At 39.7% G+C, this 26,772-nt stretch overlaps 7 protein-coding genes and 2 non-coding genes across 9 annotated transcripts; 6 read left to right on the top strand and 3 right to left on the bottom strand.

Moving 5' to 3' along the window:
• Window positions 1-716: 716 nt before the first annotated feature.
• LOC103426597 (chaperone protein dnaJ 49-like) lies at window positions 717-3,565 on the top strand. The gene is made up of 2 exons (XM_008364684.4): window positions 717-2,179; window positions 3,220-3,565. The coding sequence occupies exon 1, from the start codon at window positions 1,058-1,060 to the stop codon at window positions 2,162-2,164; it is 1,107 nt and encodes a 368-aa protein (XP_008362906.2). The 5' UTR covers window positions 717-1,057; the 3' UTR covers window positions 2,165-2,179; window positions 3,220-3,565.
• Window positions 3,566-3,712: 147 nt separating this feature from the next.
• On the bottom strand, window positions 3,713-7,161 carry LOC103426596 (uncharacterized). The gene is made up of 8 exons (XM_029109289.2): window positions 6,897-7,161; window positions 6,638-6,750; window positions 5,582-5,653; window positions 5,155-5,190; window positions 4,980-5,025; window positions 4,623-4,710; window positions 4,065-4,122; window positions 3,713-3,914 (listed from the first exon to the last, which is right to left on the bottom strand). The coding sequence occupies exons 1-8, from the start codon at window positions 6,973-6,975 to the stop codon at window positions 3,864-3,866; spliced, it is 543 nt and encodes a 180-aa protein (XP_028965122.1). The 5' UTR covers window positions 6,976-7,161; the 3' UTR covers window positions 3,713-3,863.
• An 862-nt stretch (window positions 7,162-8,023) lies between these two features.
• On the top strand, window positions 8,024-9,851 carry LOC103448224 (uncharacterized). Its single transcript, XM_029109282.2, has 5 exons — window positions 8,024-8,233; window positions 8,336-8,456; window positions 8,570-8,673; window positions 9,427-9,558; window positions 9,637-9,851. Exons 1-5 carry the CDS (start codon window positions 8,231-8,233, stop codon window positions 9,661-9,663), a joined length of 387 nt encoding a protein of 128 aa, XP_028965115.1. The 5' UTR covers window positions 8,024-8,230; the 3' UTR covers window positions 9,664-9,851.
• An 882-nt stretch (window positions 9,852-10,733) lies between these two features.
• Window positions 10,734-10,815, top strand: TRNAS-AGA (transfer RNA serine (anticodon AGA)). Its single transcript has one exon. It is a non-coding gene; the product is annotated as a tRNA-Ser (tRNA).
• Window positions 10,816-12,208: 1,393 nt separating this feature from the next.
• LOC103452216 (AAA-ATPase At3g28510-like) lies at window positions 12,209-14,029 on the top strand. The gene has a single exon (XM_008391742.4). The coding sequence runs from the start codon at window positions 12,355-12,357 to the stop codon at window positions 13,771-13,773; it is 1,419 nt and encodes a 472-aa protein (XP_008389964.1). The 5' UTR covers window positions 12,209-12,354; the 3' UTR covers window positions 13,774-14,029.
• A 1,610-nt stretch (window positions 14,030-15,639) lies between these two features.
• On the top strand, window positions 15,640-15,721 carry TRNAS-AGA (transfer RNA serine (anticodon AGA)). The gene has a single exon. It is a non-coding gene; the product is annotated as a tRNA-Ser (tRNA).
• A 1,165-nt stretch (window positions 15,722-16,886) lies between these two features.
• Window positions 16,887-18,482, bottom strand: LOC103406727 (probable sugar phosphate/phosphate translocator At4g32390). Its single transcript, XM_008345718.4, has one exon. The coding sequence runs from the start codon at window positions 18,253-18,255 to the stop codon at window positions 17,218-17,220; it is 1,038 nt and encodes a 345-aa protein (XP_008343940.2). The 5' UTR covers window positions 18,256-18,482; the 3' UTR covers window positions 16,887-17,217.
• A 2,898-nt stretch (window positions 18,483-21,380) lies between these two features.
• LOC103448215 (beta-glucuronosyltransferase GlcAT14B-like) lies at window positions 21,381-24,166 on the top strand. The gene is made up of 4 exons (XM_008387472.4): window positions 21,381-22,241; window positions 22,805-22,880; window positions 22,988-23,103; window positions 23,337-24,166. The coding sequence occupies exons 1-4, from the start codon at window positions 21,692-21,694 to the stop codon at window positions 23,852-23,854; spliced, it is 1,260 nt and encodes a 419-aa protein (XP_008385694.2). The 5' UTR covers window positions 21,381-21,691; the 3' UTR covers window positions 23,855-24,166.
• Window positions 24,167-24,343: 177 nt separating this feature from the next.
• Window positions 24,344-25,930, bottom strand: LOC103452196 (pentatricopeptide repeat-containing protein At5g66520-like). The gene has a single exon (XM_070808841.1). The coding sequence runs from the start codon at window positions 25,928-25,930 to the stop codon at window positions 24,344-24,346; it is 1,587 nt and encodes a 528-aa protein (XP_070664942.1).
• Window positions 25,931-26,772: the final 842 nt, after the last annotated feature.

The following is a 26,772-nucleotide window of genomic DNA, read 5'->3' as shown; positions in this document are numbered from 1 at the left end:
TTTGTTTTTACGTTTTTTGAACTGAAAACTGAAATCTTGTTTGACCTTGAAAATGAAAAATTACTTTCTTGAATTTCAAGTGTTGACCTTGAATTTTCAACATTTGGTTCAGTTTTTTTTTTGTTTGAAATTGAAAGTAAATAGCAAAATAAAATGGTTATCTAAAAACTAAAAACAAAATAATTATCAAACAGCCTCTTATCGTCGCTTTCCATGCCAAGTAAATTATTCATTTATCGTCGCAATTATACATTTATCGTCGCTTTCCATGCCAAGTAAATTATTCTTCCCCAAAAGCTAATGTGACGTTTTCAATCAATAAAATGATGCCATATAAGATTTTCTAATAGCGTTACACGGTTGGTTTGAATTTCTCACAAACAAAAGCATGATTGATTTAAATCATCATCAATAAAATGATGCCATATGTTATAAGATTTTCTAATAGCATTACAGGGTTGGTTTGAATTTCTCACAAACAGAAGCTTGATTGATTTAAATCACTATCAATAAAATGATGTCGTATGTTATAAGATTTTCGCGTTACAGGGTTGGTTTGAATTTCTCACAAACAAAAACATGATTGATTTAAATCACCGTCACCTTGACTCCTCCGTTTCATATCAATATTCCTACGGACAACTGGGACAAATGGGCCTTTTGTTGCTGAATGTTTTGGGCTTATATAAATTGGGAAACTGTAACGACTTTCAACCGTCCTCAAAACCACATGAAGGTACCAAACTATAAAAGAAGAGTCAAGAACCACCACTTCCCACTAATAAATCAATTTTCCCCCAAAATCCCCCACCAAGTCGGACTCCTCCCCAAACCTCCCTCATCATGAAACCCTAAATCGATCAAATTCTCCAATACCCAGTAATTGATTCATCCCCGGCACATATCTCCTTCAGATTCATCTCCCTCGTAAGTCAAAATTTCCCAATTTTTCTTCAATTTATGTAATCTAATTGAATTCAATTTCTATGGGGTACTAGTTTTCCGGGAAAATATTTGCTGGGAATTCTTTGTTTTTGTCTTCTGGGAAAATTTCGAGATGGATGGAAACAAAGACGATGCCTTGAAATGCTTCAGAATTGGGAAGGATGCTTTGGAAGCTGGGGATCGAAGCCGTGCCGTAAAATTCCTGACTAAAGCTCGCCGTCTCGATCCGGCGTTGCCCGTCGACGATCTCTTGTCGTCGATTGACGGAAATTGCAATCCTCATTCGGGTTCGGATGCTGGTGGGTCTGCCAATGGGCCATCTGGGTTGGGTTCAGCTAAGCCGTTCGATCAACCATCGGTTCGCCAGAGGGCTACGGCGACTGGGTCTTCGTCACCTAAACCGTCGGCAGCTGCGTCGTACACAGAGGAGCAGATTGCGATGGTGAGACAACTGAAGAAAAAGAAGGATTACTACGAGATTTTGGGGGTGGAAAGGAGTTGCACTGTTGAAGATGTTCGAAAGGCTTATCGAAAACTGTCTTTGAAGGTTCATCCCGATAAGAACAAGGCACCGGGAGCTGAGGAAGCGTTTAAGTCCGTTTCGAAGGCGTTTCAGTGTCTTAGCAATCAAGAGAGCAGGAAAAAGTATGATGTTATGGGCTCAGATGAGCCGGTGTACGAGAGACGTGCTACCAAACATGGAGCACATGGATTTAATGGCTTTAATGGCTTCTATGATGCGGATGTCGATGCCGAGGAGATCTTTAGGAACTTTTTCTTTGGAGGAGGAGGAATGGCTCCGGCAACCCAGTTCCGGGGATTCAGTTTTGGGCACAACGGAATGGGGCAGAGGGGTGGTGACCATGGCTCTGGTGGGTCCAATATCCGGATTCTAATTCAGTTGCTGCCAGTGTTGCTTATTCTGCTTGTCAGCTTCATGCCGTCTTCTGAGCCTATCTATGCTCTTTCGAGGTCCTATCCCTACGAATACCGCGTTACTACGGAGAAGGGTGTGAATTTTTATGTTAAGTCAACCAAGTTTGAGCAAGAGTTCCCGCCAGGTACCTCGGAGCGTGTCAATCTAGAACACCGGGTTGAGAGAGAATTCTTCAACATTCTTTCCCAGAATTGTCGGCTTGAGATGCAGCGCCGCCAGTGGGGATTTATTCGCGAAACACCACATTGTGACATGCTGCAGAAGTTTGAGACTGCAGCTTAAACTCTTGAACCAAAGGTCCATTTTATCCTGCCATATTTTTCTTTTAGATGATGTAAAGTAATGTCTTTTATCGGGAAAACTGGCGAGGAAGTGTGCAATAAGTGATCTTGTTTTTTGTTCTCTCATGATACAAACTATAAGCATTAAAACACCAGATATTTCATCTTGCTCCTCACTGTAATACTTCACCAGATATTACATTGTTACGTTTATGTTGATAATGGCGCAAGCTAACGTTCTATGTGTGATCGGGTTATGGAATCTATATCTGTTAATCTCTTAGCTCTAGCAATGTTTTATCATCTATACTATCTCCTGCTGAAAAAAACTCCCAAGTCTGAGTTTTAGACAGAGATGACAATTAAGTTTCTGAAAGGATGAATCATTTTGTAAAGCCATCTCGTATGTGTGGTGTTTTCGTGAATTTTTGTGTTATGCCTCATCTCAGCACCCTTTTACCCATTCTTCTCTCAGTGATATGCTACTTCACTTGACTGCTAAGTTTTGTATGCTAGTTTGATGACACTTCCACTCATTTACTAATCTACGGTTTCAAACAAAATGATGGTTCTTTCCGTGTTTTTTTCTTCTTTTTGTGTACTTGTGTGGATTGATAGCATGAAATATATGCATAATTGAATGAAAGATTTGCTTGTATTTATTTTTCAACTATTTGGAGCCAATCTGAAGTTGAGTTAGGTTTGTGTTGTGTTTGAAGCGAGAAGTTAGCATGCCATGTTTTTTAAGGAAAGCTAATGAAAAGGGCTTGAAAACTTTGAGTTTTAACGATAAGGACAAACTAAAGGGTAAAGTGAATAGTATCAAGGTTGATTTTTTAGTGTAAAAATGTGGTTTTTCGTTAAAGTGAACAGTACCTGAAGCTTTTCGTTAAAGTCTTTTTTTAATGCTCTGGCTTCAGTGTTTGTGTTGACTCGTTGCTATTTTATCCTCATCGTATGATGGTTGTTTTTCGGCTTTTACATGAATAAAATGTAATATGTCTCTTGTTATCAAAATTGTAACAAAGTGCTGTGCATTCTTGTTCTCTGGTGCAGACTGCTTGTTTGGTGCCAGTCTTTCAGTATTCTTGTTGCGGACCATGCGCACGGAGCAAAATGCGAAGGATAACAGCTGCAAATTTTGGAGTCCTACATGATGAAAAATTGACAGCAGCTGCAGCCTGCTGCCTGCGCACGTTTTGTATTCTCTAGTCCTATATATGATGCACAACGACTTTGTGTAAAATTGTCTGTGATTTAACTAGTGCTTGCTATGTATGCGTAACCACGGTCACGATGAGCTCATATGAGAGCTTTGCTGTTGTTAATGTTACGTATCATGTTTAATACACTAGTTTAAGCAATAAATTGAGCAATGGGGACTTCTAGTTTCCCAGCTGTAGATATTGGGCCGGTTTGGGATTTACTTATGGGAATGCTAAAAGCGTTTATGAGCAGAAGTGTTTCTTACTAAAGCAGTCTCAAATGTTCATCGCTCGTGACAAGAATTTGACTCCGCATTCCCCTTCCTTTGATTTGAAAAAGGAAATAAAGAAATGAAAATGATCATTGAGCAAATTGCAACATTGTAAGGGGTAAAGATCGAATGTGAATTACAGTTTTAATTCAACTGGCCTCTCTCTCTCTCTCTCTCCTGCTTCAGAAAATAAACTTGTATCTGGCTCTCTGCAGCTGCATCTCTAATCCTTGGAGGTTATGACCAGCAATCCCAGCGCCCCTATGAGAACGTACTGCGAGAAAGAAACACGCGAGACAACACTTAACCTTCTAATCGAACGACAAGATTCCGCCAACGTGTTATATAAAAATACGTTTCTGAGTGAGTAATAATGCATGATTAGAAGAAAATCTGAAGAATGTAAGGATGTGTAAAAGCAAACCTTGATTATAGGCCTTTCTGTCATGATAATTGTCACCCAGCCAACGTAAGGCAAAAACCTGCAGAGGAACCAAAAATGTATATGAATACACTTCGTATATTATATATGTATCTGTGGCAGAAAATGACTGCATTCTTCTTTTAGTGAAACCTTTCTTTTCGAGGATAAAGAAGGTAAAGATGCAGATATAAGCACGATAAAAAATCTCCCATGTTCAACTCAACCTTCAGAGAACCAAATAAATTTTAACATATATTAACCCTTTTGACAAGATAACTTCAGGGTTTAGGCAGATATAAGTACTGTGCTGAAATGCATGCAAAACCGACCATTGTAGAGGTAAATCAACCCTTATGTTAGTGTACAGCTGATGTTAGATGCATCGACGTTCAATACATACATAACTGGAACATGTATTCCGATTTCCAGCAAAAATAATGTATTCTGATCGTCTTTACATTGTTCTAACTTATGTCACAGTTATTAACTTACCTAACAGCTATAAAAGTTTTACCAAACAGATTAAAAAATGAATTTCAAAATACGAAAGAAGAATACCCAACAGCTCTCCCCATGATATGGCGTCGGTTCAACCACCGCTGGCCTCGAGCATACAGGCTCCTGTCATCATCAAAGTTATTGTCTCCTGCAAAATAGTAAATCAAAACGACAATGACTAAACCATAGAATATAAAATGATAAACAGAATCATAAGTATCAAAACATATTCAAATCCTTGAACTTTATCACGTGCAAGTGCAACTACACCTTCATCTAAGCACTTCAAGACTTTGTTTCATTTCCTATCTTCATAAATTACATGGACAATACAACTGCAGATGATTTATCGTGAACAAGTGACAGGAACACAGATTAAAATGGTCTAATCATTTTGTTTATAAAAGAAAACAGTACCTTTTGTGAGGACATAGACTTCTCCAGTATCTTTGTCCTCATGAACCTAACAGAAAATGGCCATTATTATCATTAAACAGACTCAACGAGCATGAAAGAAGATGCTATCACAGCCAACCTTTTGCTCAGATGGTTAGCTTCATCTAGATATTAACCCATGATTCTAATTTCTTACCTTAATTACTCGATGAACAATTGGAATATCACGTCCCTGGAGAACAAGCAAAAAACCGTAAGAAGAAGTACAAACACAACAAAAGACATACATAGGCCAGCAGCCTGACCCAAAAGGTACTTTTGGAATTATCAATGGAATGAAAGCAGCTCAATAATTAAGAACTGAATTTCATAGCTAAGATATTGCCCAGTGCCATATCTTCTCTGTTAAAACATTTACTCTATACCGAGTCACCGACAGACCAAGAGAGTTGCACCACCTCCAGCATTGAAAACTAATCATTCAATGCTTGGTCCATAAATTTCAGAAAGGTTAAAAATAATAACAAAGTATGATACTAAATGACGCTCATATCAATGGATTGGACATGTAAGAAAGTTTGAAATGAATGAACTGGAGGAGGAATAGCATAAAAAGGACATACATCCACATTAAACACCACGATTTCTCCTGCACGAATAGGATCCGCGCCCATATGCAAGAACAAAATGTCACCCTGAAAGATATCATGATGTCAGCAAACAATTGAAAAAAGAAAATCAAAGCCCACATTTTTGTGCATGTTCAATGGTAATATGAGATACCAAAACTTAAAAGAAAAGCAAAGATGAGGCAATGCAACAGTTAAGCACGCTACGTACTAAAACCAAAGGGCGCATAAATTGTATAACTGAAAGTCTGCAAGTGATACCACGGTAAAATGGTTCTCCAAGGAAGAGTTGCATCAATTGGGGCAACCAGGACCAAATGCATTGCAACCATAGTACTGGTTGTTCATTAAAAATCTCAATGTTGAAACTTGAAATGACCCGAAATCAAGAAACCATCACGCCCATTGAATGAAAATAGTCAGCATATTCACTAGGCCTTTTAGCACCTCAATCTCAAAGGAAATACCACTATACTAATACATTCGTATATATATACCGTTTGGAAGAATCTCGTGTACAATTCTTTTCAGCAAATTGAAATTAACCACTTAATACCCCGACCCCCAATTTCTTTTACAACTATAAAACATAGTGAGTAATTGTTCAAACCAGGTAAAAGGCATGGTTTTATTCCGTTTATCGTATCCTTGGTAGAGCTTATTTATAATTTCATGCTGAACCTGGTAAATGAACAAATAGGTGGTTTTTCCAGAAATGTTAAACAAAAGTTTTTCCCTCGCATCTCGTCACTTTTACTTTTTTCTTATTCTTACCCCGAATCATTGTTCTAGAATGGCTATTCCTCACAATTGTTCCTTGCGATGTAGCAGAACCACGGCAATTAGGATTTCAAGACGCATCACCTTAGCCATCCATGGACTAGTAGTTCTTATAATCTACATGCCAAATTTAACCTCAATCCCTTAACTTTTTGCTTGAAACATGCTTAATTGACACTTCTGGACTAAAATAAAAGGCTTAAAACACATAAACAAATATTGGGTACAAAGAAAAACAGAACTTTAACAAAACAACTGAGCTCAACTCACCCTTGCAAATCCAGGCTCCATGCTTTCAGATAGTACAACCACCACAGGCGATTCACTCCCAGTCATACATATCAACCCTTTCCATATAATCAATGCCGACGTCACAATCAACCCTGAAGCATTATATCAAACACCTTAGCTGCAATCTTCATTGACCCCAAACCAAAAAGCTACTGAAACATATATACATGTAAATACATATACAAATACATAATATATATATATATATATGTGTGTGTGTGTGTAGATATATACGGACCGAGAGTGACGGCTTGGGAAAGAGCTTGTCTGATCTGAATGGACTTGATGGAGTCCAGGGTCTCCCCGAACCACCCCATTGCTTCTGATTCTGAGCAGCTGCGAAAAGCAGAGAGATTACGGGGTGTAAATTTGGTATTTGGTTTTGATAATTTTGATTCCGTCGACCTAGAGGGATCTTACAGTAGGAGAAGCGAGAAAGCGTCTGCCTGAAAGCAATGGCTGCGGTGTTTGTCACCAGCCAAATCATGTTTCGCCACCTGGACATAGACAGCCACGTCACGCGATGATTTTTAGACTAGTCGAATACGTGATGTGAGGGTTTAGATTCGTTATTTAATAATTTAAATTAAAAATTCAATTATCAATTACCACATCAAATGATCTACAAATTATGATTTAAGTTGCTGGCATCACTCTTTTTATTTTTAGGAAATAGCAAATGAAAATGAAAAAAATTCAATAACTCATCCTATTTCCGACCTCGTACGACACCTTTTACAAAATCATGAACCTCATGTATTTTGGTCCTACACAACCATACGTTAATCTATCTGATACCAAAGTTATCTTACTTGGTATGTTTTTAGAAATATTTCATACTTTGACAAACTGCTAAGTTTCTCTTCTTATCTCTACTAGTTAATGAAACTTTCTTTGTCAACCAAAAGAAGGTGAAAAGACAAATTAGTCTTCTATCACACAAAAAAAATGATGGGCAATAATATAATTTTACAGGTCTAAATTTTACTGCTTTTTATTAAAACCTCACATACATGTGATATTAAAATACCTTCAATATTAAAAAATAAATAAAAAAAATCAAAAACAAAAATCTCCCACCCCCACGTTCTCTCTCTCTCCCCTTCTCATTTTCTAAAAAAATATGTTTATACACACAAAATGTGTAGGCAAATGCTAGTATGGATTAAATTGATCATGTAATCAATCTAATTATCAAGTTTGCATGTATTGTATTACTGGCGTAGTTTAATGTTTTCAAATACAACATTAAAATTTTAGCCGATCTCACTTAACAAGATAAAGCTAAGTGTTTGTTATCATTCATTAGTTCTCGAAGTGACTTTTTTCTAAATTTATTATAAAATATAATCAAAATGGACCGGTCCAAAATCAAGACAAGATTAGCCCGATGCTCCGTAATGGGCCCACAAACTCTAGTGCATAAAGCTCGGTATAAGCGACGGCGGCCCATAAACCTCCTCTATAAATTTCCCGGCCGTAAACGGTGAACGCTCTCCTCCTTAAACCCTAATTCGGTGCGCGTCAAAAACCCTAGCCTCTCTGCTCCCTCGATATCGACGACGGCACACAATGGTACCATCTCGTTCTTCAACTCTGATCTTCTCTTATGGTTTTCAATCGATCGATTAGGGTTTCTGAATTGATTATTTTTATTGTGTTTGACTGTAATTGCAGACCGGAGAGGCAGTGAACCCGAAGGCGTACCCGTTGGCCGACGCACAGCTGACGATCACCATACTCGACCTGGTTCAGCAAGCTGCTAACTACAAGCAGCTCAAAAAGGGCGCGAATGAAGGTACTCACCCGAATGCTTCTGCTTTTTAGTCCATTTTTATTTGTCATTTTTGTGTGAATTTTGGGACTTGGAATTTTGAGGAATTTGACATTTGGGTTGTCAACTTTCTTCAGCAACTAAGACCTTGAACAGGGGTATTTCGGAGTTTATAGTGATGGCGGCGGATACCGAGCCCCTGGAGATTCTTCTTCACCTTCCCCTGCTGGCTGAGGATAAGGTACTATTTTTTCCGGTGATGAGATTATCGTGTTTTGAATGCGTTTTGATTGTGAATTGTAAGTTTTGGTTGGTTGGTTGATTGTGATAGTGTTGATTCTCATATGGGGGTAGTTCAGTGACTTGATGCTTTGCACAATGACATATCAAAGTGCCTCTTTTTGTTTATTTTTCTACACTTTTTAGATAAAATGTATCCTTTTTGGCTTGATAGTTGGCGTACTATTTGTCGGTTGAGTTAGTTCGTGTAGTTTCGGAAGTGTTTGATGTTCCAGATTTGTAGTAGGCGTTACCGATTTTATTTACTTCTGGTTGGTTGGGATGTGTTATACGGCTTTACATTGATGCATCAAAGATTATGTCCGTTTTGTTTTAGACTGTACACGTCCCATATACGACAACCTTATTAGACTTGATAGTTGGCTTATTATTTGCAAGTTGAGGTAGTTCATGTAGTTTCCAAATTGTTTGATGTTCCATTTTTGTAGTAGGCATTGCTGATATTGTACCCAAACCAGACACATTTATTACTTACGTTTGGTTGGTGCTTGTGGCTGTGTTTTACGGCTTTAAATTGATGCACCAAAGCTTATGCCCATTTCATTTTAGATTGTACACGTCCCATATGCGACAATCCTTTCAATAAGCATCACGTGGTAGAGCACTCTTTAACTTTCGTGTGTATGTTTCATTTTATGCTGGAACTTTAAAACTTAGTGTACATGTTACAAACATTTTACTTGAATTTGTGCAGAATGTGCCCTATGTGTTTGTCCCTTCGAAGCAAGCACTCGGACGAGCATGCGGTGTCACAAGACCCGTCATTGCCGCCTCTGTGACAACAAACGAGGGAAGTCAATTGAAGTCACAAATACAACAACTCAAGGTACTCCTCGCTCTAGTTTTAAACTACAGTTTCTGGATTTGGTTCTGTATTCTAAACATTGTATATGTCAAACTGCAGGATGCCATTGAGAAGCTCCTTATCTAAACTATTTCATAATGCATACTCGGTGTGATGGGCCTCTCGGACTGTAGCGAGAGCCTTCAGAGGCTTTGACTGATGGAGTTGTTGTGTACTAGGAAATCCTTTCATGTTCACTTTGTATTGAAATTTTTGTTTTTAACGAACTGCTTGGGAGCTTGAATCTGAAATATATTTGGATGAATTCGAGTTGAGTGTTGCTGTTTAAGTACAATCTTGTGTAAAAACTTGCATGGATTGATTGCGTTATTCTTCGGTTGCTGTTTCAGTGAGCATGGATTGATTGCGTTATTCTTCGGTTGCTGTTTCAGTGAGGTCCCTTTGTAAAGCTTTAGCAAAATTACTTGGGTGTTTCGGTGTCTCTTGCACGCTAGGCAGCGTTCTTACTCGTAGCTAATGTCGTTTTAGTGGTTGCATATAGAGCTCTGCCAGCTGAATGAGCACCCCTTTTTCGACGCTACATTTTGGTTAAAAATCTTTGTTTCGGAACGTTTTCGTGTTCAAATAGATCCTTAGGCTAAGGTCTAGTTATGCCACTTCTCCTCAAAGTATGGTGTTTTCTGTATGGTGGTGTCATCCGACCTCATGTTGGTCCCTTTTACTGTCTTAGTTAGAGCCTTAATGAAGTTTTTCGCAATCTTGTACACAATCATGTTTATTGTCGAAATAGAGGGGATAAATCAGTGATTTCAAGAATTCTTACTGCAATTCGAGAAAAAACGCTTGTACGTAGACGGGTGTAATTTACGTCCTTGGACAGAGATCCATTATGGATTTCACTGTCCGGTGTAATTTACATACTTGGACAGAGATCCACTTTGAATTTCACTGTCCGAAGCTCAAGGACCATGCAATCCTAACCCCTCAAATTGAATAGTCAATCCCTATTAACTCATTATGTTGGCCTCACCGCACAAACTAAGGTACGAAGAAAATCCAAATTTCACGTCCTGAGGAAAGAGGCAGAGTAAATAATACTTGGAGTTGGTGCGGGGCTCTATGGACTTGTACGAATTATTTAACAGAAATTAATGTCACGTGTAGATATTGCAATTATAACGTAAGGTCAACGTCAAGTGGTCGTGCCGGAGTGGTTATCGGGCATGACTAGAAATCATGTGGGCTTCGCCCGCGCAGGTTCGAATCCTGCCGACCACGATTTTTTAGTTTTATCTTTCTGTTTTTTTTTTGGTCATATACTCGGTATAGTAGATTGCATTATCTTGACAAAAAAAAAATTACACTTTTTCTTAGTCGGATGAATATTACGAGTTATTGTATATTTTATTATTAACTTTATATTATTTTTCGTATCGGTTAATCTATAAGTTGATACAAACACGACATATATATAAATTGATAAAACTAAACGCGACTCATTCTTACTGTTTAATGCTTCAAATTGTTGACAATTGATACATGCTATCTTAAAAGGTGAATTTCCCTTTCTTTTTTCTTTGAACTTTGGCTGCAAAGGAATAATTAGAGTACACTAACGGAAGCTTTTAATCCAATTCGGCTAGGGAGTGGGCTCCGCCTCAAGCCACATCAGCATTTAATAGAAAATTGGCAGAACAACTAACGGATGTCTGATATTGCGACAAATTTGTAAAATGAGGTATGACATTGTAATTTTTAAAACATGAGATATAAGATTATGATTCGACTCATAATTAAAGTAGTTTTGTGTAATTAAAGTAGTTTTGAATCTCATCATCTTTTCTTATTCGAAACATAACTAGCCTCTGAGGATTCCTTGTTATAATAGGATTCGACCACTCTTCCTTATCCAGATGAAACCACTTCCTAATAGGATTCGACGGAATCCCACTGGGGCAAGCCCTTGGTGAGAATATTCCTGATGCTTCTATTAGACCGAGAGTAATCATAGGCTCGGCCAAAAAACAGTAAAATGTCGTACCCAGTGCACAAGGCTCCCGCTTTACGCAGGGTCTGGGAGAGGTGAATGTCGGCTAGCCTTACCCCCATTTTATGGAGAGGCTGCTCCCAAGTTTCGAACCCGAGACCTACCGCTCATGGGCGAAGAAATAGGATTGTGGGGTGGGTTTAGTAGCTGTCTAAAAGGAAATAAGCTCACTTTTTCGCATAAGGAAATAAGGAACCTGTTAAGAAGGTCAAAATAAGAGCCGCAAGGAAATCGATCAGAAGAAGTTTGTGTAGGAAGGTTCGAAGAACCATTGTAAAACAAGTTGGAAACCGTCGCGATTCTTTCTTGATTACACAGGCAGAAGTGCGTCATGGGAAGACAGCATGAGTCCAACTGGAAGACTACAATGCCGGCCCCTACTGAAATGCTTAAAAATACTGAAAAAGAAGAGTTAAGAAAAGGCCATGAAACATGTCTGAACCTTCCTGTCGCTGTCGTTATTGTGCCCACACAGCTTTGTTAGGTGCGTCTTTTTATCCAGATGTGAGCATATTTTCGTTGGAAGAATACTGAAAATTTCAAGAAAGAAGTCGGGGAATTTAGGAAGGTCTGCAGGAAATTGTGTTTCGGATTCCTCTATATACAGTAATTGCCAGCAAGTTTCCGAAAACTTAAGCTCAGCAAAAAAAAGAATTAAGGAAAAACCTGGCGCTGCCTATAAATAATTCGAGGACATGAAGCCAAGAGAGAAGCAAGAAAAGAGTGAAAAGGAGGTCAATTAGCACCCATAAATAGAAATTAGCCATATAATGTCTGCGTCTGCGTGGGCTATCTTAAGAGAATGCTTTCCAGAGAGTGTCTTAAGACACATTAATTGGATCTATCCAGTGGTTGCCAGTTCCATTTACAATCCTTACATCCAAATCAAATTCAGTGAACGTGCTGGAGAGCACAGTCTCATGCACAGTGAAGCCTTCTCCGCCATTGACAACTACCTGAGGTCCAAAGTTTCCAAAGAAGCAAGGCGGATGTGTGGTTACGTGAAGAAAAACCAGTCCCTTGTGGTTAGCATGGATCATAATGAAGAGGTTGCCGACGAGTTTCAAGGAGCCAAAGTATGGTGGGCTTTAGAGAAAACCATTGATATGCAACGTTCGGCGCACCGTGAGAGATGGTACTACAAGCTCACTTTCCACAGGACGCATAGGGCTCTCATTGTCGGGCCTTATATCAAACATGTCATGAAAGAGGGCAATGCAACTAAGATGGGAAACCGGGAAAGGAAGCTTTATACCAACAACGGGGCACGTTGGAGCCATGTTGTGTTTGAGCACCCTGCAACATTTAAGACACTAGCTATGGATCCGGTGAAGAAGCAGGAGATTATAGACGATTTAATGGCATTCAGCAAAGCGGAAGAGTTTTATAAAAGCACTGGGAGGGCGTGGAAGCGAGGGTACCTCCTTTATGGCCCCCCGGGAACTGGGAAGTCCACCATGATTGCCGCCATGGCAAATCTTTTGGGCTACGATCTTTACGATCTTGAGTTGACTTCAGTTAAGAACAACACCGAGCTGAGGAAGCTACTGCTTGAAACATCGAACAAGTCTGTTATTGTGATTGAAGACATTGATTGTTCACTTGATCTCACGGGGCAAAGGAGTAAGAAGAAATATAAAGTGATAGAGGACGAAGATACAGGTGATGGAAAGGAAAAGGAAGGAGAGGAAAAGGAAGCAAATATACCGAGCCAGGTTACTCTTTCAGGGCTTCTGAATTTCATTGACGGGCTCTGGTCAGCCTGTAAAGGAGAGAGGCTGATAGTATTCACCACCAACTATGTGGAGAAACTCGATGCTGCACTCACTCGAAAAGGAAGGTTGGACAAGCACATTGAACTATCATACTGCACCTTTGAAGCATTCAAGGTGCTGGCTAGAAACTACCTTAAACTTGAATCACACCATCTGTTCCCCGCAATTTGCGAGTTGCTGGGGGAAACCAATGTGGTTTCGGCAGATGTTGCGGAGCATTTGATGCGCAAGACACTTTCTCGGAACGTTGACATCTGCCTGCAGAACCTGATCCAAGCTCTCGAGAAGGAGAAAGAGAACGGAAAGTTAATAGCCGAGGAAGAAGGGAAAGACGGAAACAATCAGCTGAAGAGGAAGTGCATGACAAGCACACAAGATCATTTGATAGAAGATAAAAAAAGAGCCAAAAATTAGGAAAAGAATCGGATCCTCTAATGCTATGTTTGTATGTTAGTGTGACGTTTGTGTACTCTATTTTCCACTGTTGAATTATAAGATGTGAGCAGATTAGTATTAGTGAATAAGCCATGTGTCTAATTGTGTATCCACTTGTGCTTAAGATCGTCAAGTGTAAGACCATGAGTGCCATGTGTAATGATCCTAGCTATTAACTAAATGAGTGGCTGTGATCAGCTTCTAGAGTGTGAGTGATCCAGCTAAGATTTCCCAACTGTTTTATTCTCCTCCTTTTCACGTTTTGTGGGAGACAAGGAAAAGCAATCATAAGAAAAGGCAATCATTCAAGATAATTTTTCCTCTATGATTTGCAGAGTGAAAGGAATGGAGAAGGATTCTCTAACCTTTTAATCTTTCTACCATTTGAAATGACCTCCTATTTGAACGGTCACGGTTAAGTCACGTTAACATCTTATATTGATTTTTTTTATAGAGATAATAAGACAAAAAACAATGTATGAGAGGTGGGGATGGAAGTGGATGAGAATAGGAGGGTAGAGAATCCTCGTCCGAAAGGAATAGCCATTTTCCTATTCTTCTGTGCTTTTACCTTCCCTTGTTTTCTTCTTCCAAATTATCAATTCATAGAACTGTCCTTTTCAACTTACACTAACATCCACCTTATATACTTTCCTTATCTTTTCTATACAAGCGGTATGAGGAAATGAGGCAACCAAACCCAGAATCCCGAGTTCAATGAAATTTGACACTAAAATATTCTTTTTTTTTCTTTTTAATTAATTAAATAAATTTATGTGTCCAATTCTCACAAGTGTTGACACAAGTGCTGGGAATTCCGAAAAATTTCTCCACAGTGAGGGCCTGAGAAAGCATCCATTGTCACCCTCTAAAAACTTTCATCTCCAATACTAAGCATTTCGGCATTCTCCAAATCTCTTCGGAAAGCGGGTGAGACGTATCGCCCGACGAAAACGGATGCAACCACCACCAACCAGTGTTCCCCCAGCTAAACCTAACTTCCTCACTTCCCTATCTCTCATCCCTTTTCGTATTTTCGCCACCATTTCCCAGTCCCCTCCCCTTTCTCAGCATACTAGTTCGACATCTGCACGTAAGCATCAGACTCCGTCGGTTGCAATCCCATCAGCCCGTCGGATACTCTCTCACCCATCTCTACGTTCTCGTGTATCCTGCATGCCCCGAGCAGGCTTTGCAGCAACGAAAACCCTAGCTGTCCTGGGACTTGACTGATCAACTTCATGAATCGTTCGGCCTTCTTCCACCCAAGAAACCACAGATCGTTCATGTACTGAAACACCAATTTTGCATCTTCATTGTCCTCACACTTTGAATATGTCGAGATCAATACATTACAAATCGAAACATGCCTTCCGTATCCTGATTTTATAGTCACGCCATATATCTGTTTCCCGAGTCCTCAATTTTGTTCATAACCATAAGTTGAAACTGCACTAGTAAATGAAACATGGTCTACCTCCGTCCCTTCTCTCGTCATCCAAAATCTTTTTCAAAATTGTTTCAGCGATGAAGAGACAGAACTAACATTCATCAACTTAGTTCGACAAAAGAAATATTAATCAATTCAAACGCAAAGATGTAACAAAAGTCATCATTTGAGAATTCGTACATGAAGTCACAAAAAACCTTCAAAAATTCATACAAACAAACAAGTAGAAATGTATTTTTTATTGTGCTGTTGTCCAAATATTAACTGCTATAATATTGATCATCATCGGAACTCTTTTCTCAATTTTGTATTTTTTTTTTGGGGAGGGGAGGGGGGGATTATTTAAGAGAGTGTATGTAATTTATGTAATTAAATTGTAACTCCATCAACATCAAGTGGTCGTGCCGGAGTGGTTATCGGGCATGACTAGAAATCATGTGGGCTCTGCCCGCGCAGGTTCGAATCCTGCCGACCACGTTTTTTTTTTTCATTTTATTTTATCCAGTCCAATCCAATCCTAAGCACCAAGCACCAAACATGGCCTTGGTTACCTAACAACGTCATATGTCAAAAATGGTGATAAGACCAAACACGGCCTTGGTTACCTAACAATTATCATCGACCATGGATAGGTTGATCGGAAACTTCCAAATCCCGGCCGGATCTCTCACAGTCTTCTTTATAGCCGTCATGATCACTCTCGCTTTCAACGACCGCGTCATCATGCCTCGTATGAAGTAACGCAAAGGCCGGCCATGTACAAATTTAATGTTATGAAATTAGGCTGTGAATTTGGACCGCACATACAAAACATTATTTCTAAATGATGACTTTTTTTTTTTCTGCTTGCAATGCAATTATACACCCATCTGAAGAAAATGGCAATAGGGCTTGTGTTAGCAACTTTTGGGATGAGAGCAGCACAACGTGAGAGGAAGAGGTTGGCCGTGGCGAAAACCAACGGCGGATTGAATCCTCTGACTATTAGGGTTTTCTTATTGCCCCCACAGTTCTTGCTGGTGGGTTCTGGTAACGCTTTCATGTCCACCGGGGCAGCTTGATTTCTTCATAACGGCGCCCACGGGGGTGAAAACTACGAGCACAGGCCTCTTCCTCAGTGCCTTATCCTTCGGTTTCTTCTTCAGTAGCCTCCTGGTTTGGACTGTGAATAAGGTGACAGGAGGCAAAAATGGCGGATGGCTTGCAAAAACCATAAATCAGGGCAGGCTCGATTGTTTCTACGGACTTTTGACCATTCTCGTTGTCGGAGAGTTCGGAATTTAGGTTTTTACACTCATTTTTCTTCCTGCATTCTCCCCGGAATTGAAGTTCAGGGAGTAATATATGAACACCTGTTTTCCGTCTATGAGAACAAGCAGTACGTAGCACTGAATGTCCTGAAAGAAAACCCAGCAACAATTTGAGAAGAAATCTCAAATCCATCCATTTCTGTGAATGAAGTAACACCGCCTTTTCCGACCAATTTATCGCTGGAAGTCTATATGCAGCTATCAAAGAAATGGAAGATGCAAGAAATTCTAGAACTACAGCTATAAAATTGGTGTTCAACCAAACCAAAATTTGACCAGCATGCAACTGAATAGAGGCAAAATACAAGAACAAACTGGCATAAATAACACACTAAGAATAAGGCACATTAATATTGATATACTCAATGAGTTTAAGCTCTCCTCGTAAACTAATTACGAGTCTGAAAACATTCATAATTTCGCACGGCGATGATCAAACACAAACCCCCCCCGGTAATTGAAATTGACGCAGCTGAATTGAACTATTGGATATAAAAATAAAGAGTAAGTAAACCACAACTGTCTAAACACCACATACCCCAAAACAATAGCTGCTAACTGTGACCAAGTAACAAGCTTTCCATTTCCGTCCTCGATTATCTTTGATCTAATTCGCTATCTTCATCTTTCTCACATACAATGTTTACGTTATCTGTTAGAAAATCAATCCTGAGTCTCACTCTTCTTTCCGTTCCCTTCCCCTTCTCTCTCCTCCAACAACCTACCGGCCTCCACATTGTCCTGCTGTGACTTCCTTTGCGCCTCGGCTGCCTTAAGCCCCTGCAATTTGGCATGATTGTAATACGCAACCCCGCCAAATGCAATCAGGTACCCAATCAAATTGATGGGTGTCACTGTATCCTTGATCACCGACCATGAAAACGCAATCAAAAGCCAATCTTTGACAACCCCAGCAACATTCATAGTCAAAGCTGAGGTCTTCCCAACCAACAGAAACACAGCCAGATTCAAAGCAAAAGCGCACAGCGAATTCGTCCCGAAAATTACGAAATCAAAGTGAAAACTCGAGCTCTCCCTTAACACCGGCAGCTCAACAATGACCCACGGCACGCACAAGAACACAAAACAACACGGCGCAACATAATACAGCGAAGTAATCGGATTCAAACTAATACCCTTTGCATTAAGTAGAATCTGGATCAGAACCAACCTTGTGGCCTCGAACGCCACGGCCAACAGCTGCAATGTAACTCCCCAAGAGTTGAATTTGGCCTCCCCGTACGCCGCGATGGCGACGCCGACGGAGATGGAGACCATGTTGAGCATGGTGTCGCTCTTGAAAGCGTCCTTCTTGAAGGCGACGCCGATGGAGTAGACGGCGACGGGCATGAGGGCCTTGAGCATCTGGATGAAGGAGACGGAGAGGAAGATGTAGGCAGAGTTGGAGAACCAGAGGGAGAGGGCGTAGAGGGCGCCGATGGGGACGACCGACTTGAGGTAGAGGTCGCGGGAGATGGAGACGGCGTCGACGAGGCGGAAGACGCGGACGAGGAGGAAGGCGATGGAGGAGCAGAAGGCCATGTGGATCATGGTGAGGGAGATCGGAAACGGCCAGTTGTACATTTTCCGGTCGAGGATGTACTTGTTGTAGACGATGACGGTGAAGGAGAGGAAGATCCAGATTCCGACGTAGGCGTAGGAGAGGAGGACCTTCTTCACCACCCCCTCTGAAAGCGCCATTTTTTTGGGAATCTGAAAACCCTAACCCTAATTTCGGGGTCTGATTAGAATGGATCTCAAGTCTGAAAACTCAAACCCTAGATTTGGGTTCTCAGACGACCGGGATTTAAATAAGGAGGAGACTCTCTCTCTCTCTCTCTAAAAAATGTGTCTTTCTCTCTCTAAAATGTGTCAGTGCGGTAGGGAGAGTGGTGGAGGCGGAGTTACAGTTGGATCAGAATTTGGGCTTTTGTAATCTCTGTGAGATATGGGTATTTTTGTAATTTAGTTTGTGTTAGGTATTCGTTGACTAAAATACTGTGTAATTTAATTTAATTTTAAATTTTTAATCGGTTTTTCACAAATGGAAATTTGGTATTTTGGACCAATTAAATTAAATACTATAACAAAAAATGGTAATTTATTTCAACGCCTGCCAAAATTAGGCGACGTGAAGGCCGGTAATTAACAACTTTCCAAAGAAAAATATTGTACTCTGCATCATGATGAATTTTTCACATTAAGTACGCCGCTACAATGAGTTCATTTGTAAACGTTTTTAAATTAAATAAAAGCGTTTTTGGTGAAATTGATTTTAAGTTTCAAAAATACTTTAAATGCTTTTTAGAAGAAACATCAGATTTATGCTTTTAGCAAGGATCACTTTAAAGTGTTTTCTATGATCCACTTATATTTTTACTAAATATTGGTTTAAAAAAAATTCACTAAAAATGTTTTCAGTCATCCTAAAAATTCTTTCAAACGAACCCAATATCTTTTTCTAAAATATTATTAAATAAATAACGTTTTACTTTAATGATAGAAATGTATCTCCACCTATTCTTCTTTATTGCGCAATTAAAAAAAACACAATGTTATTTAGTTTTTTCACATAGTAATATGTTATTTGTTGGCAAGTAAGCATTGTGTTATTTGTTTTTTCACATACTGAAAAATTTCTCCACTATTACACCCAATATCTTAATTGAAAATTAAAACACAAATTTTACGCAAGTGCTTATAGGAGACCAAATTAAAAGATTGTTTATGATTGCGCTAGTGTATCATATATGTCGAAATTTCTGTCCCGTTAAAATTTTAACCAATGATCCAACGACCAAAATCAATTTCTTAGTTCTAAATTCCATCCTCAATTTGTTGCAAGACAATGCAGTTACATTACCATTATATGTTTCAGATGAAGGACCTTTGAAAAGGATTAAGAGGTGTGTCGACTAAGACGACTTAGAAGTTGGGCAAAGAAAAAGACAGAATTAGGTCGCTCGCAATCACGGGCGAAGATCCAGGTCAGGAAGAGGAAGGTGGTGACGCCCGTTTTCTTCCCCTTGCGTGGGTTGAAAAGGTGTTGTCATGCCGACTACTCAATGGTGCATTCAACCATATTTGACTCCTTCAAAATAACATTTGTTTCCTAGACCGTCTTTGACGGTTCAAAACTTTCCTGCAACTGAGACGTTACGGTAAAGTATTGATACATCAAGTTATTTATTCACTTCGCATCACGGAAATAGTTATAATTCTCTCTTTCATAGTTGTTCTCTTTAAACGGTGATTATCTCTACCAACGCTATGGGAAATACAACAACAACAACAACAAAGCCTTTTCGCATAACACTGTGTGATAAGTTTAATATACGCTACCATTTAATATGGACATGAATGGATTTCATGTTATGTTACTGTTGAAGTTGACATCAAATGGGCCTTGAGATTGTAAATTGTGTGTTGCCCAGAGAAGTGACAATGGCCCAAAGTATGAAAGAAACCCAAGATACTCAATATTCCACTTGTTTTGGGCTGAAAAAAACCTCTAATGGGATATGATTACAAAAGAAAAAACAAACAGAAAAAAAGAAAAATGTTCCATTTTTTATAAAGTTACACGATGACAATTATAATGGTTAAGATTAAGTTTGACAATTTATTGCACGATTTGTTAACCGACATGATATAATGTGAAAATAATAGATTTCGTGTCAACCCGTTAATGAAACGGATCATTATTGGGTGGCAGTTAAGGACACTTTAACGAATCGGATCGTCATCAGGTTTTATTGGGTGACACGTTAAGAACACGTTAACGAATTAGGTCGTCATTGAGTCTTTATCAGGTCTCCCATTAAAATAACAGGTGTGACATGTAAATGATATGAACATGACCTATTTGCAAGGTTTAGACATTAGACAATGACAATTTCTTACATGATCTATTAACTTAACACGAAACGACACGACCTGACAATGAGTAAAGTCGTTATCGGGTTACCTGTTAAAAATCCGTTAAAATAACAAGTTTAATACGACACGATCTGTTAAAATAACATGTACGACACAATAACGACACAAATAAGACCCGTTTGCCTGGTATGGTTAAAAGTTTAAAATTTCATTGTTGTTACACTGGCCGGCCGGGCGGCCGTGAGGCATTTTCAGGCGATGGTTTCTATTTGCACAGGCGAAATTCCAAAAGGCCATGTACAATCAATCATGATTGAAACAGAAGTGCAATGCATGAATAAATACAGCTTATGATGTATGCCCCCACCTAACAGGGGACAAAGATTACTTTTCCAGCTAATTTAGCTCTCTTCTCCAATCTGGCCGTTCATTCACTACCGCGTGTTGATTCTTCTTTTAAAGTAACACGGTCCTAAAAAGTCATGCCAGATTAATTTGCTGATAACGAAAATGTTTTTGTGTCGGTATTTCGTCAATCACACATTTCATTTGTATTAAATTATTTTACCTAATAGTGCTTAACTAGGTTAATATATCATTTTTTCTTTTCAAAAAGGGAACAATTGGTAGTTTTACTACAATAGTCCACCATTTTAAGAGTCGAAAAAACTCACAGAGACAATTCAATATCGCGTTAGGAATCAAACTTAGGATATGTCGTGTGGAGTACAAGCTCAAAATTCGTTCCAACCAATGGGCAATCCTCAGATGATTGGGTTAAAATATCTTTGTGATGACATATACTATTGTATAAAGTGTAAATTTGAATTAAATACCGTCACAATGATATTTTGTGCGTAAAAAGTCGGGTTAAACGTGACTCACCAAAGACCTCACTGCCGAAGGTCACTCAAGAAAAGTGTATTCTATTACTGCATTCCCACTGCAACCACATTCCCTCAGAATCTCATTGTTTATACACAAATAAACAGAAAAATTAATCACTTACCAAATTATGTTCATTCATTCCGTAAACCCCACCAACCAACCACCTCTCGCTGTCCTCTCTTCTCTCTCTCTCTCTCTCTCTCTCACCAGCACAGATCCCTCTCAAGGCGCACAACCCCATACCCTCAGCCGCCGAAACCCAAACCCCCCAAATGAAGAAAGCTTCCATTTTTCCTCACCTTCTCAGCTGAATAAATCTTGGGCTCTTTTTCTTGTTACTTGCTGTGTGTGAGCTTGGTCGCCGGCGACAATGGATACCAACAAGCCACAGAAGAAGAAGAAATGGTTTTTACCCTTGGTGGTTTCACTTCTTCTCTCCACCCTGCTAATCTTCATTACTGTTTTTACCTCTTCCAGCTCGTCTTCCGCAATATTTTACCGACCCCGTGTGAAAAAACACCTCCCACATTTCGTGGAATCGAAGCTAAAGATTTCGGAAACTTCTAAAAACCCAGTTCCCAGATTGGCCTACTTGATCTCCGGCTCCGTCGGCGACGGCGGCAGCTTGAAGCGGACGCTGAAAGCGCTGTACCATCCGAGGAATCAGTACGCAGTGCATTTGGACCTGGAGGCGTCGGCGGAGGAGCGGCTGGACTTGGCGAGATTTGTGAAGGAGGAGCCACTGTTTGCCAAGCTGGGGAATGTCAGGGCGGTGGTGAGGGCCAATTTGGTGACGTACAGAGGGCCGACGATGGTCACCAATACGCTGCACGCGGCGGCGATTTTGTTGAAGGAGGGCGGCGAGTGGGATTGGTTTATCAATTTGAGTGCTTCTGATTATCCTTTGGTGACTCAAGATGGTAAATTTTTGGCCTTTCTGATTCTTTTACAGCTAATTTTTCTGCTTTTGGGTAATTTATATATTTTTTTAATTTGTTGCTAATTTTGGTTAAGCATTGGATTTTGCTATATTTTCTGTATTCTTGCATTGGATTTCTTGGTTTCTCAGGCTTATTTTGGCAGGTGCAAAGCAGTTTGAATAACTTATTATTTCCGCTTTTGGTTTTGGCAGAAGTGGGTTAGGTCAGTTAGCGAGAATAATGTTTATGCTCTTTCCCTTCCCCGTAAATTAGGGTACTAGAAAATTATATCACCTAGTCGAAAAAAATTTGTTACTGCTTCTGCTCATTGCTAACTGTACTGAAAAGCATTCGGATACTGCTATTGTTCTGTAATACAAAGAAGACGATTGAGGGATGGGCGAGGGCGGGTTTAGTCTTTGTAGTTTCGTTTGTGATCTCCGGCATTCATGCAATCTGTTAGCTTCCGTGCTGATTTCTTATTGGTGAACTTAGAGTAGCGGTTAAATGATTAAGCTGCATCGTCATATCCTAACGCCTTGATTTACGCATTTGTCTAACAGATCTGCTTCATGTCTTGTCATCCATTCCAAGAAATCTTAATTTCATTGAGCATACCAGTGACATTGGCTGGAAGGAGTATGTGGCTCATCTCTCCTCCATTTTTAGTAATTAGTTGGACACACTAAGTATGCAAAGTTGTATATAACTGCTCCTAAAAGGTTTAAATTGCATGAATCCCACAGGGATCAGAGGGCAAAGCCCGTTATAATTGATCCGGGGCTGTATAGCCGGCAAAAATCAGATGTATTCTGGATCTCACAGAAGAGGAGCGTGCCGACTGCATATAAGCTGTTTACAGGTGAAAATCTCTGCTTCCACTGCTTCTCATTTGAGCATGTATCTGGTTCAAGATCTGTAACGTGTTGAATCTTACGCTTTCAAAGTAGAAACTGCGCTGCTTATGCTGTTCTTTAACATGTTTCATGGCAGCTGCCTTCTAAAAGTTTACGAATCTTAGTCACTATATCTGAACGCACACTCTATACATATAACTTATTGCTGATTCTGGTTTCTGCTCAATAATTTCCTCAGGGTCTGCTTGGATGATGCTCTCCCGTCCTTTTATCGAATATATTTTATGGGGCTGGGACAATCTGCCAAGGACAGTCCTTATGTATTATGCCAACTTTCTCTCTTCACCAGAAGGGTATTTCCACACTGTCATCTGCAACGCTGAGGAGTTTCAGAACACTACTGTGAACCATGATCTCCACTTCATATCATGGGACAACCCCCCAAAACAACATCCACATTTCCTCGTCATGGATGACTTCCAGCGCATGGTAGACAGTAATGCGCCCTTCGCCAGGAAATTTGGGAGGAATGAGTCAGTTCTTGACAAGATCGACTCTGAGCTTTTAGGCTGCAATGCCGATGGATATGTGCCAGGTGGATGGTTCAATACTCAAGCAAATGGAAGTGCGACAGTTCCAGATTACAGTTTAAAAAACATCACCACTCTTAGGCCGGGTGTTGGTGCTCAAAGGCTAAAGCACCTCGTCACCAGTTTGATATCTGCTGAGGATTTTCATGCGAAGCAATGCACCTGACACCCGAAACAGCGGGTAAACTACTATGTTAGTCTAATAAGTTGTACCTAGTAAGCGATGTCGATGATTGATCTTAGTTCATAGTAATAATGGCTGACAAGGGCATATTAGCAGGCTATATGTACTTAGTGGGGAAGAGAAGTTCATACCTACAATCATATATATAATTATTATATATATATATATATACATATTTGCATTACCAGCTTATCATATATGGTAATGTTCAATACAATATTCTTCTAGTTGCAAAACTGAAGGTGTACTGTAATGTATTATTCAGTTTACATAATGATGAGTGTTTTTGAGTCATGCTTGTTTAGTTTTGTCGAAGCAGGTTCGAGAATCGAACAACTGCAGGTTAATATGTTTCATACTTCCTGTAAATTAACCGGGAAAATATATTCGTTCATCTCTACGTTGCATTAAATTATGAAAAATAAAATAAGGGAGTTACATAAAATTATGAAAAATAAAATGGATACCTCCTCAAATATCCTCAAAATTCACCAATTTACGAAAGGAGTTGAGCATATTAACAATTTCTTCTGCTTGTGGATGACAAAGATCACCAACAAAGAATTCTTTGGCCGCGCCATTTACCTCTATCACACTGGAACCAGGTTTCTTATTCATTCCCGCTTCATAGATCATATTTCTGACTCTCTTCGCCTCCAATTCCCAGCCAGCTTCCTTGTACATATTATACGAAAGAACATGAATGCCACAGTCGGCTACTCCCATATCTGCAAGCTTCTTCCAAGTTCTGTCACCAACTTCAACATTCCCATGAACTCTACATGCAGCCAGTAATGCTCCCCACACGTTGGCATCCCCTCTTCCTAGCCCTCCCATCTTGTCCTCTATAAATTTCTCAGCTTCCTCCACCATGCCTGCTCTGGCCAATAGGTCAACAATGCAAGCGTAATGTTCAAGCCCAGGTTTAACCCCGTAAAGGGTCTCCATTTGATCAAACAATTCAAGGCCCTTGTCAACCGTTTTTGCATGTGTGCAAGCCGAGAGAACGGCAACAAATGTGGTCTCTGTGGGTTGTATCCTATCTAAAACCATATTATTGAAGAGTTCAAGCGATTTCAATGCATCCCCATTAATTGCAACTCCAGCGATCATAGCGTTCCATGCTTTAGCATCCTTGTTAAGAATGCCCTCAAAAACCTGTAATGCTGCTTCCACATATCCGCATTTCGAGTACATATCAACCAGAGCAGTGGCTAATCTCGTGTTCAATACAAGATTGCACCTTTTAGCATAGGAGTGCACCCACAGTCCTTGTGTGACCGCACCGAGATGAGCAGAGGCAGTCAGAACACTAACAAGAACCGACTCATTAGGCTTTGTGCCTGCTTCTTGCATTTGCCTAAATAAAAAAAGCACCTCCCTGAAGTCGTTCACCCGAGAATACGCAGCCATCATCGCACTCCAAGATATGGTGTTTCTCTCCGGCATTTTGTCAAACAAAGCTCGGGCATTCTCAACATTCCCTGTCTTCCCATACCCGTCAATCATTGCCGTCCACACTACCACATCCCTGTTAGGACTTTTATCAAACACCATCTTTGCAGTTTCCATATCATAGATTACGGCATAAAACTCAATCAGCGAGCTAATAACAAAAGGATCGTCACCATACCCGAACTGAATCGCATGGCCATGAACTAATCGACCACTGAGCTTCAAATTCAGTGCGAGAATCGTGCACGCTTTAATCAACGGCGGAAAAGTGTAGTTATTCGGAACAAACCCATAATTCAACATGTCTAAATAGTACGAAATGGCGGGAACCGGCGAGTGCGACTGAACACATCCTCGGATCATGGTGTTGTACATGAAGATGTTGCGGTGGTTATGGTGGTGCTTGAAAATTGAGCACGCGTAGGATAAAAAGGAAGCATCTTTGGAGGTTGCTGCCGCGGAGAGGAGCGGAGCAATGGCGTACAGGTTTTCGGGTAGACGGCATGTAAGGATGTGGGCGTGGATTTGCTTGAGCTGGTTTAGGGTTTTGCATTTTTGTGGGAGGGAAACAAGGCCTTTGCTTCTAACGGTTTTCTGAATCATCTGAATTGGCGGGTTTCCCTTTGGGCGGTCCCAAGTGGAGTCTGGACGTATGGGGGTTTACAATTACAACTTTGACTCAAATAATTATGGTTGCTTATTAGTACTATGGTTTAAGTGATATTCATTTTCACTTATAAATGAAATTTTTTATGTTTGATTCTCATCAAAGGTAAATTTGAACCATATTATTGCTAGCCCACTCTCATCCCCTTAATGTAAATAATATCGTTTGTTAAAAAAATATATATATATTTTTCACCTATAAGGAGGAGATCTTAAGTTCGATTATCGTCAAAAGTGAATTTGAACCACATTGCTTGCTAACTCATTGTGAGACTTAACCCACTCCTCTACCCCCTTAATGTAGGTTATATTGTTTGTTCAAAATAATAATAATAATAATCACGGTATTCACTTGTAAGTAAAAGGTCTTCGGTTTGATTTTCGTCAAAGGAGAATTTGAACCACATTATTATTAGTCCATTGTGAGGCTACGCTCACCCCCTCCCCTTAATGTAGAAATTTCATTTGTTCAAAAAAAAAAAATTGTCAAAGTATATTTCAAAATTATTTTTAAATTGTTAAAACATAGAAGTTTTTAAAAATCAAATTACATTTTAGCCTTTCAAGTTTGGGTTCAATTTCAATCTCATACAACATCTTTAAAATATTTCAATTTCATACATTTAATTATTATTTCATTTCAATTTCATACAACAGTAAGAAAACACATAAAACAAAGTAGGCTTAGTGCACGAAAATTGCAGCATGCAAAACAAGGCAATCTCAACACACGAAAAAAATTGGCATGCAAAACGAGCAGGGCAAGGCGCACGAAAAAT

Source organism: Malus domestica, chromosome 02, assembly GCF_042453785.1.
Source record: "Malus domestica chromosome 02, GDT2T_hap1".
Classification (NCBI taxonomy): domain Eukaryota; kingdom Viridiplantae; phylum Streptophyta; class Magnoliopsida; order Rosales; family Rosaceae; genus Malus; species Malus domestica.
This window is presented reverse-complemented; position numbering and strand designations above follow the sequence as displayed.

Coding starts and splice junctions, on each gene's coding strand:
- LOC103426596 (XM_029109289.2), bottom strand. CDS start 6,975: ATGGGGTGGTTCGGGGAGACCCTGGACTCCATCAAGTCCATTCAGATC. Junction 5,026..5,154: donor TTGTTCATCGAGTAATTAAG/GTAAGAAATTAG, acceptor ATTTTCTGTTAG/GTTCATGAGGACAAAGATAC. Junction 3,915..4,064: donor CAGAAAGGCCTATAATCAAG/GTTTGCTTTTAC, acceptor TCTTTCTCGCAG/TACGTTCTCATAGGGGCGCT.
- LOC103426597 (XM_008364684.4), top strand. CDS start 1,058: ATGGATGGAAACAAAGACGATGCCTTGAAATGCTTCAGAATTGGGAAG.
- LOC103452196 (XM_070808841.1), bottom strand. CDS start 25,930: ATGATTCAGAAAACCGTTAGAAGCAAAGGCCTTGTTTCCCTCCCACAA.
- LOC103448224 (XM_029109282.2), top strand. Junction 8,674..9,426: donor CCCTGCTGGCTGAGGATAAG/GTACTATTTTTT, acceptor GAATTTGTGCAG/AATGTGCCCTATGTGTTTGT. Junction 9,559..9,636: donor CACAAATACAACAACTCAAG/GTACTCCTCGCT, acceptor GTCAAACTGCAG/GATGCCATTGAGAAGCTCCT.
- LOC103406727 (XM_008345718.4), bottom strand. CDS start 18,255: ATGGCGCTTTCAGAGGGGGTGGTGAAGAAGGTCCTCCTCTCCTACGCC.
- LOC103448215 (XM_008387472.4), top strand. CDS start 21,692: ATGGATACCAACAAGCCACAGAAGAAGAAGAAATGGTTTTTACCCTTG. Junction 22,242..22,804: donor TCCTTTGGTGACTCAAGATG/GTAAATTTTTGG, acceptor TTTGTCTAACAG/ATCTGCTTCATGTCTTGTCA. Junction 23,104..23,336: donor TGCATATAAGCTGTTTACAG/GTGAAAATCTCT, acceptor TAATTTCCTCAG/GGTCTGCTTGGATGATGCTC.
- LOC103452216 (XM_008391742.4), top strand. CDS start 12,355: ATGTCTGCGTCTGCGTGGGCTATCTTAAGAGAATGCTTTCCAGAGAGT.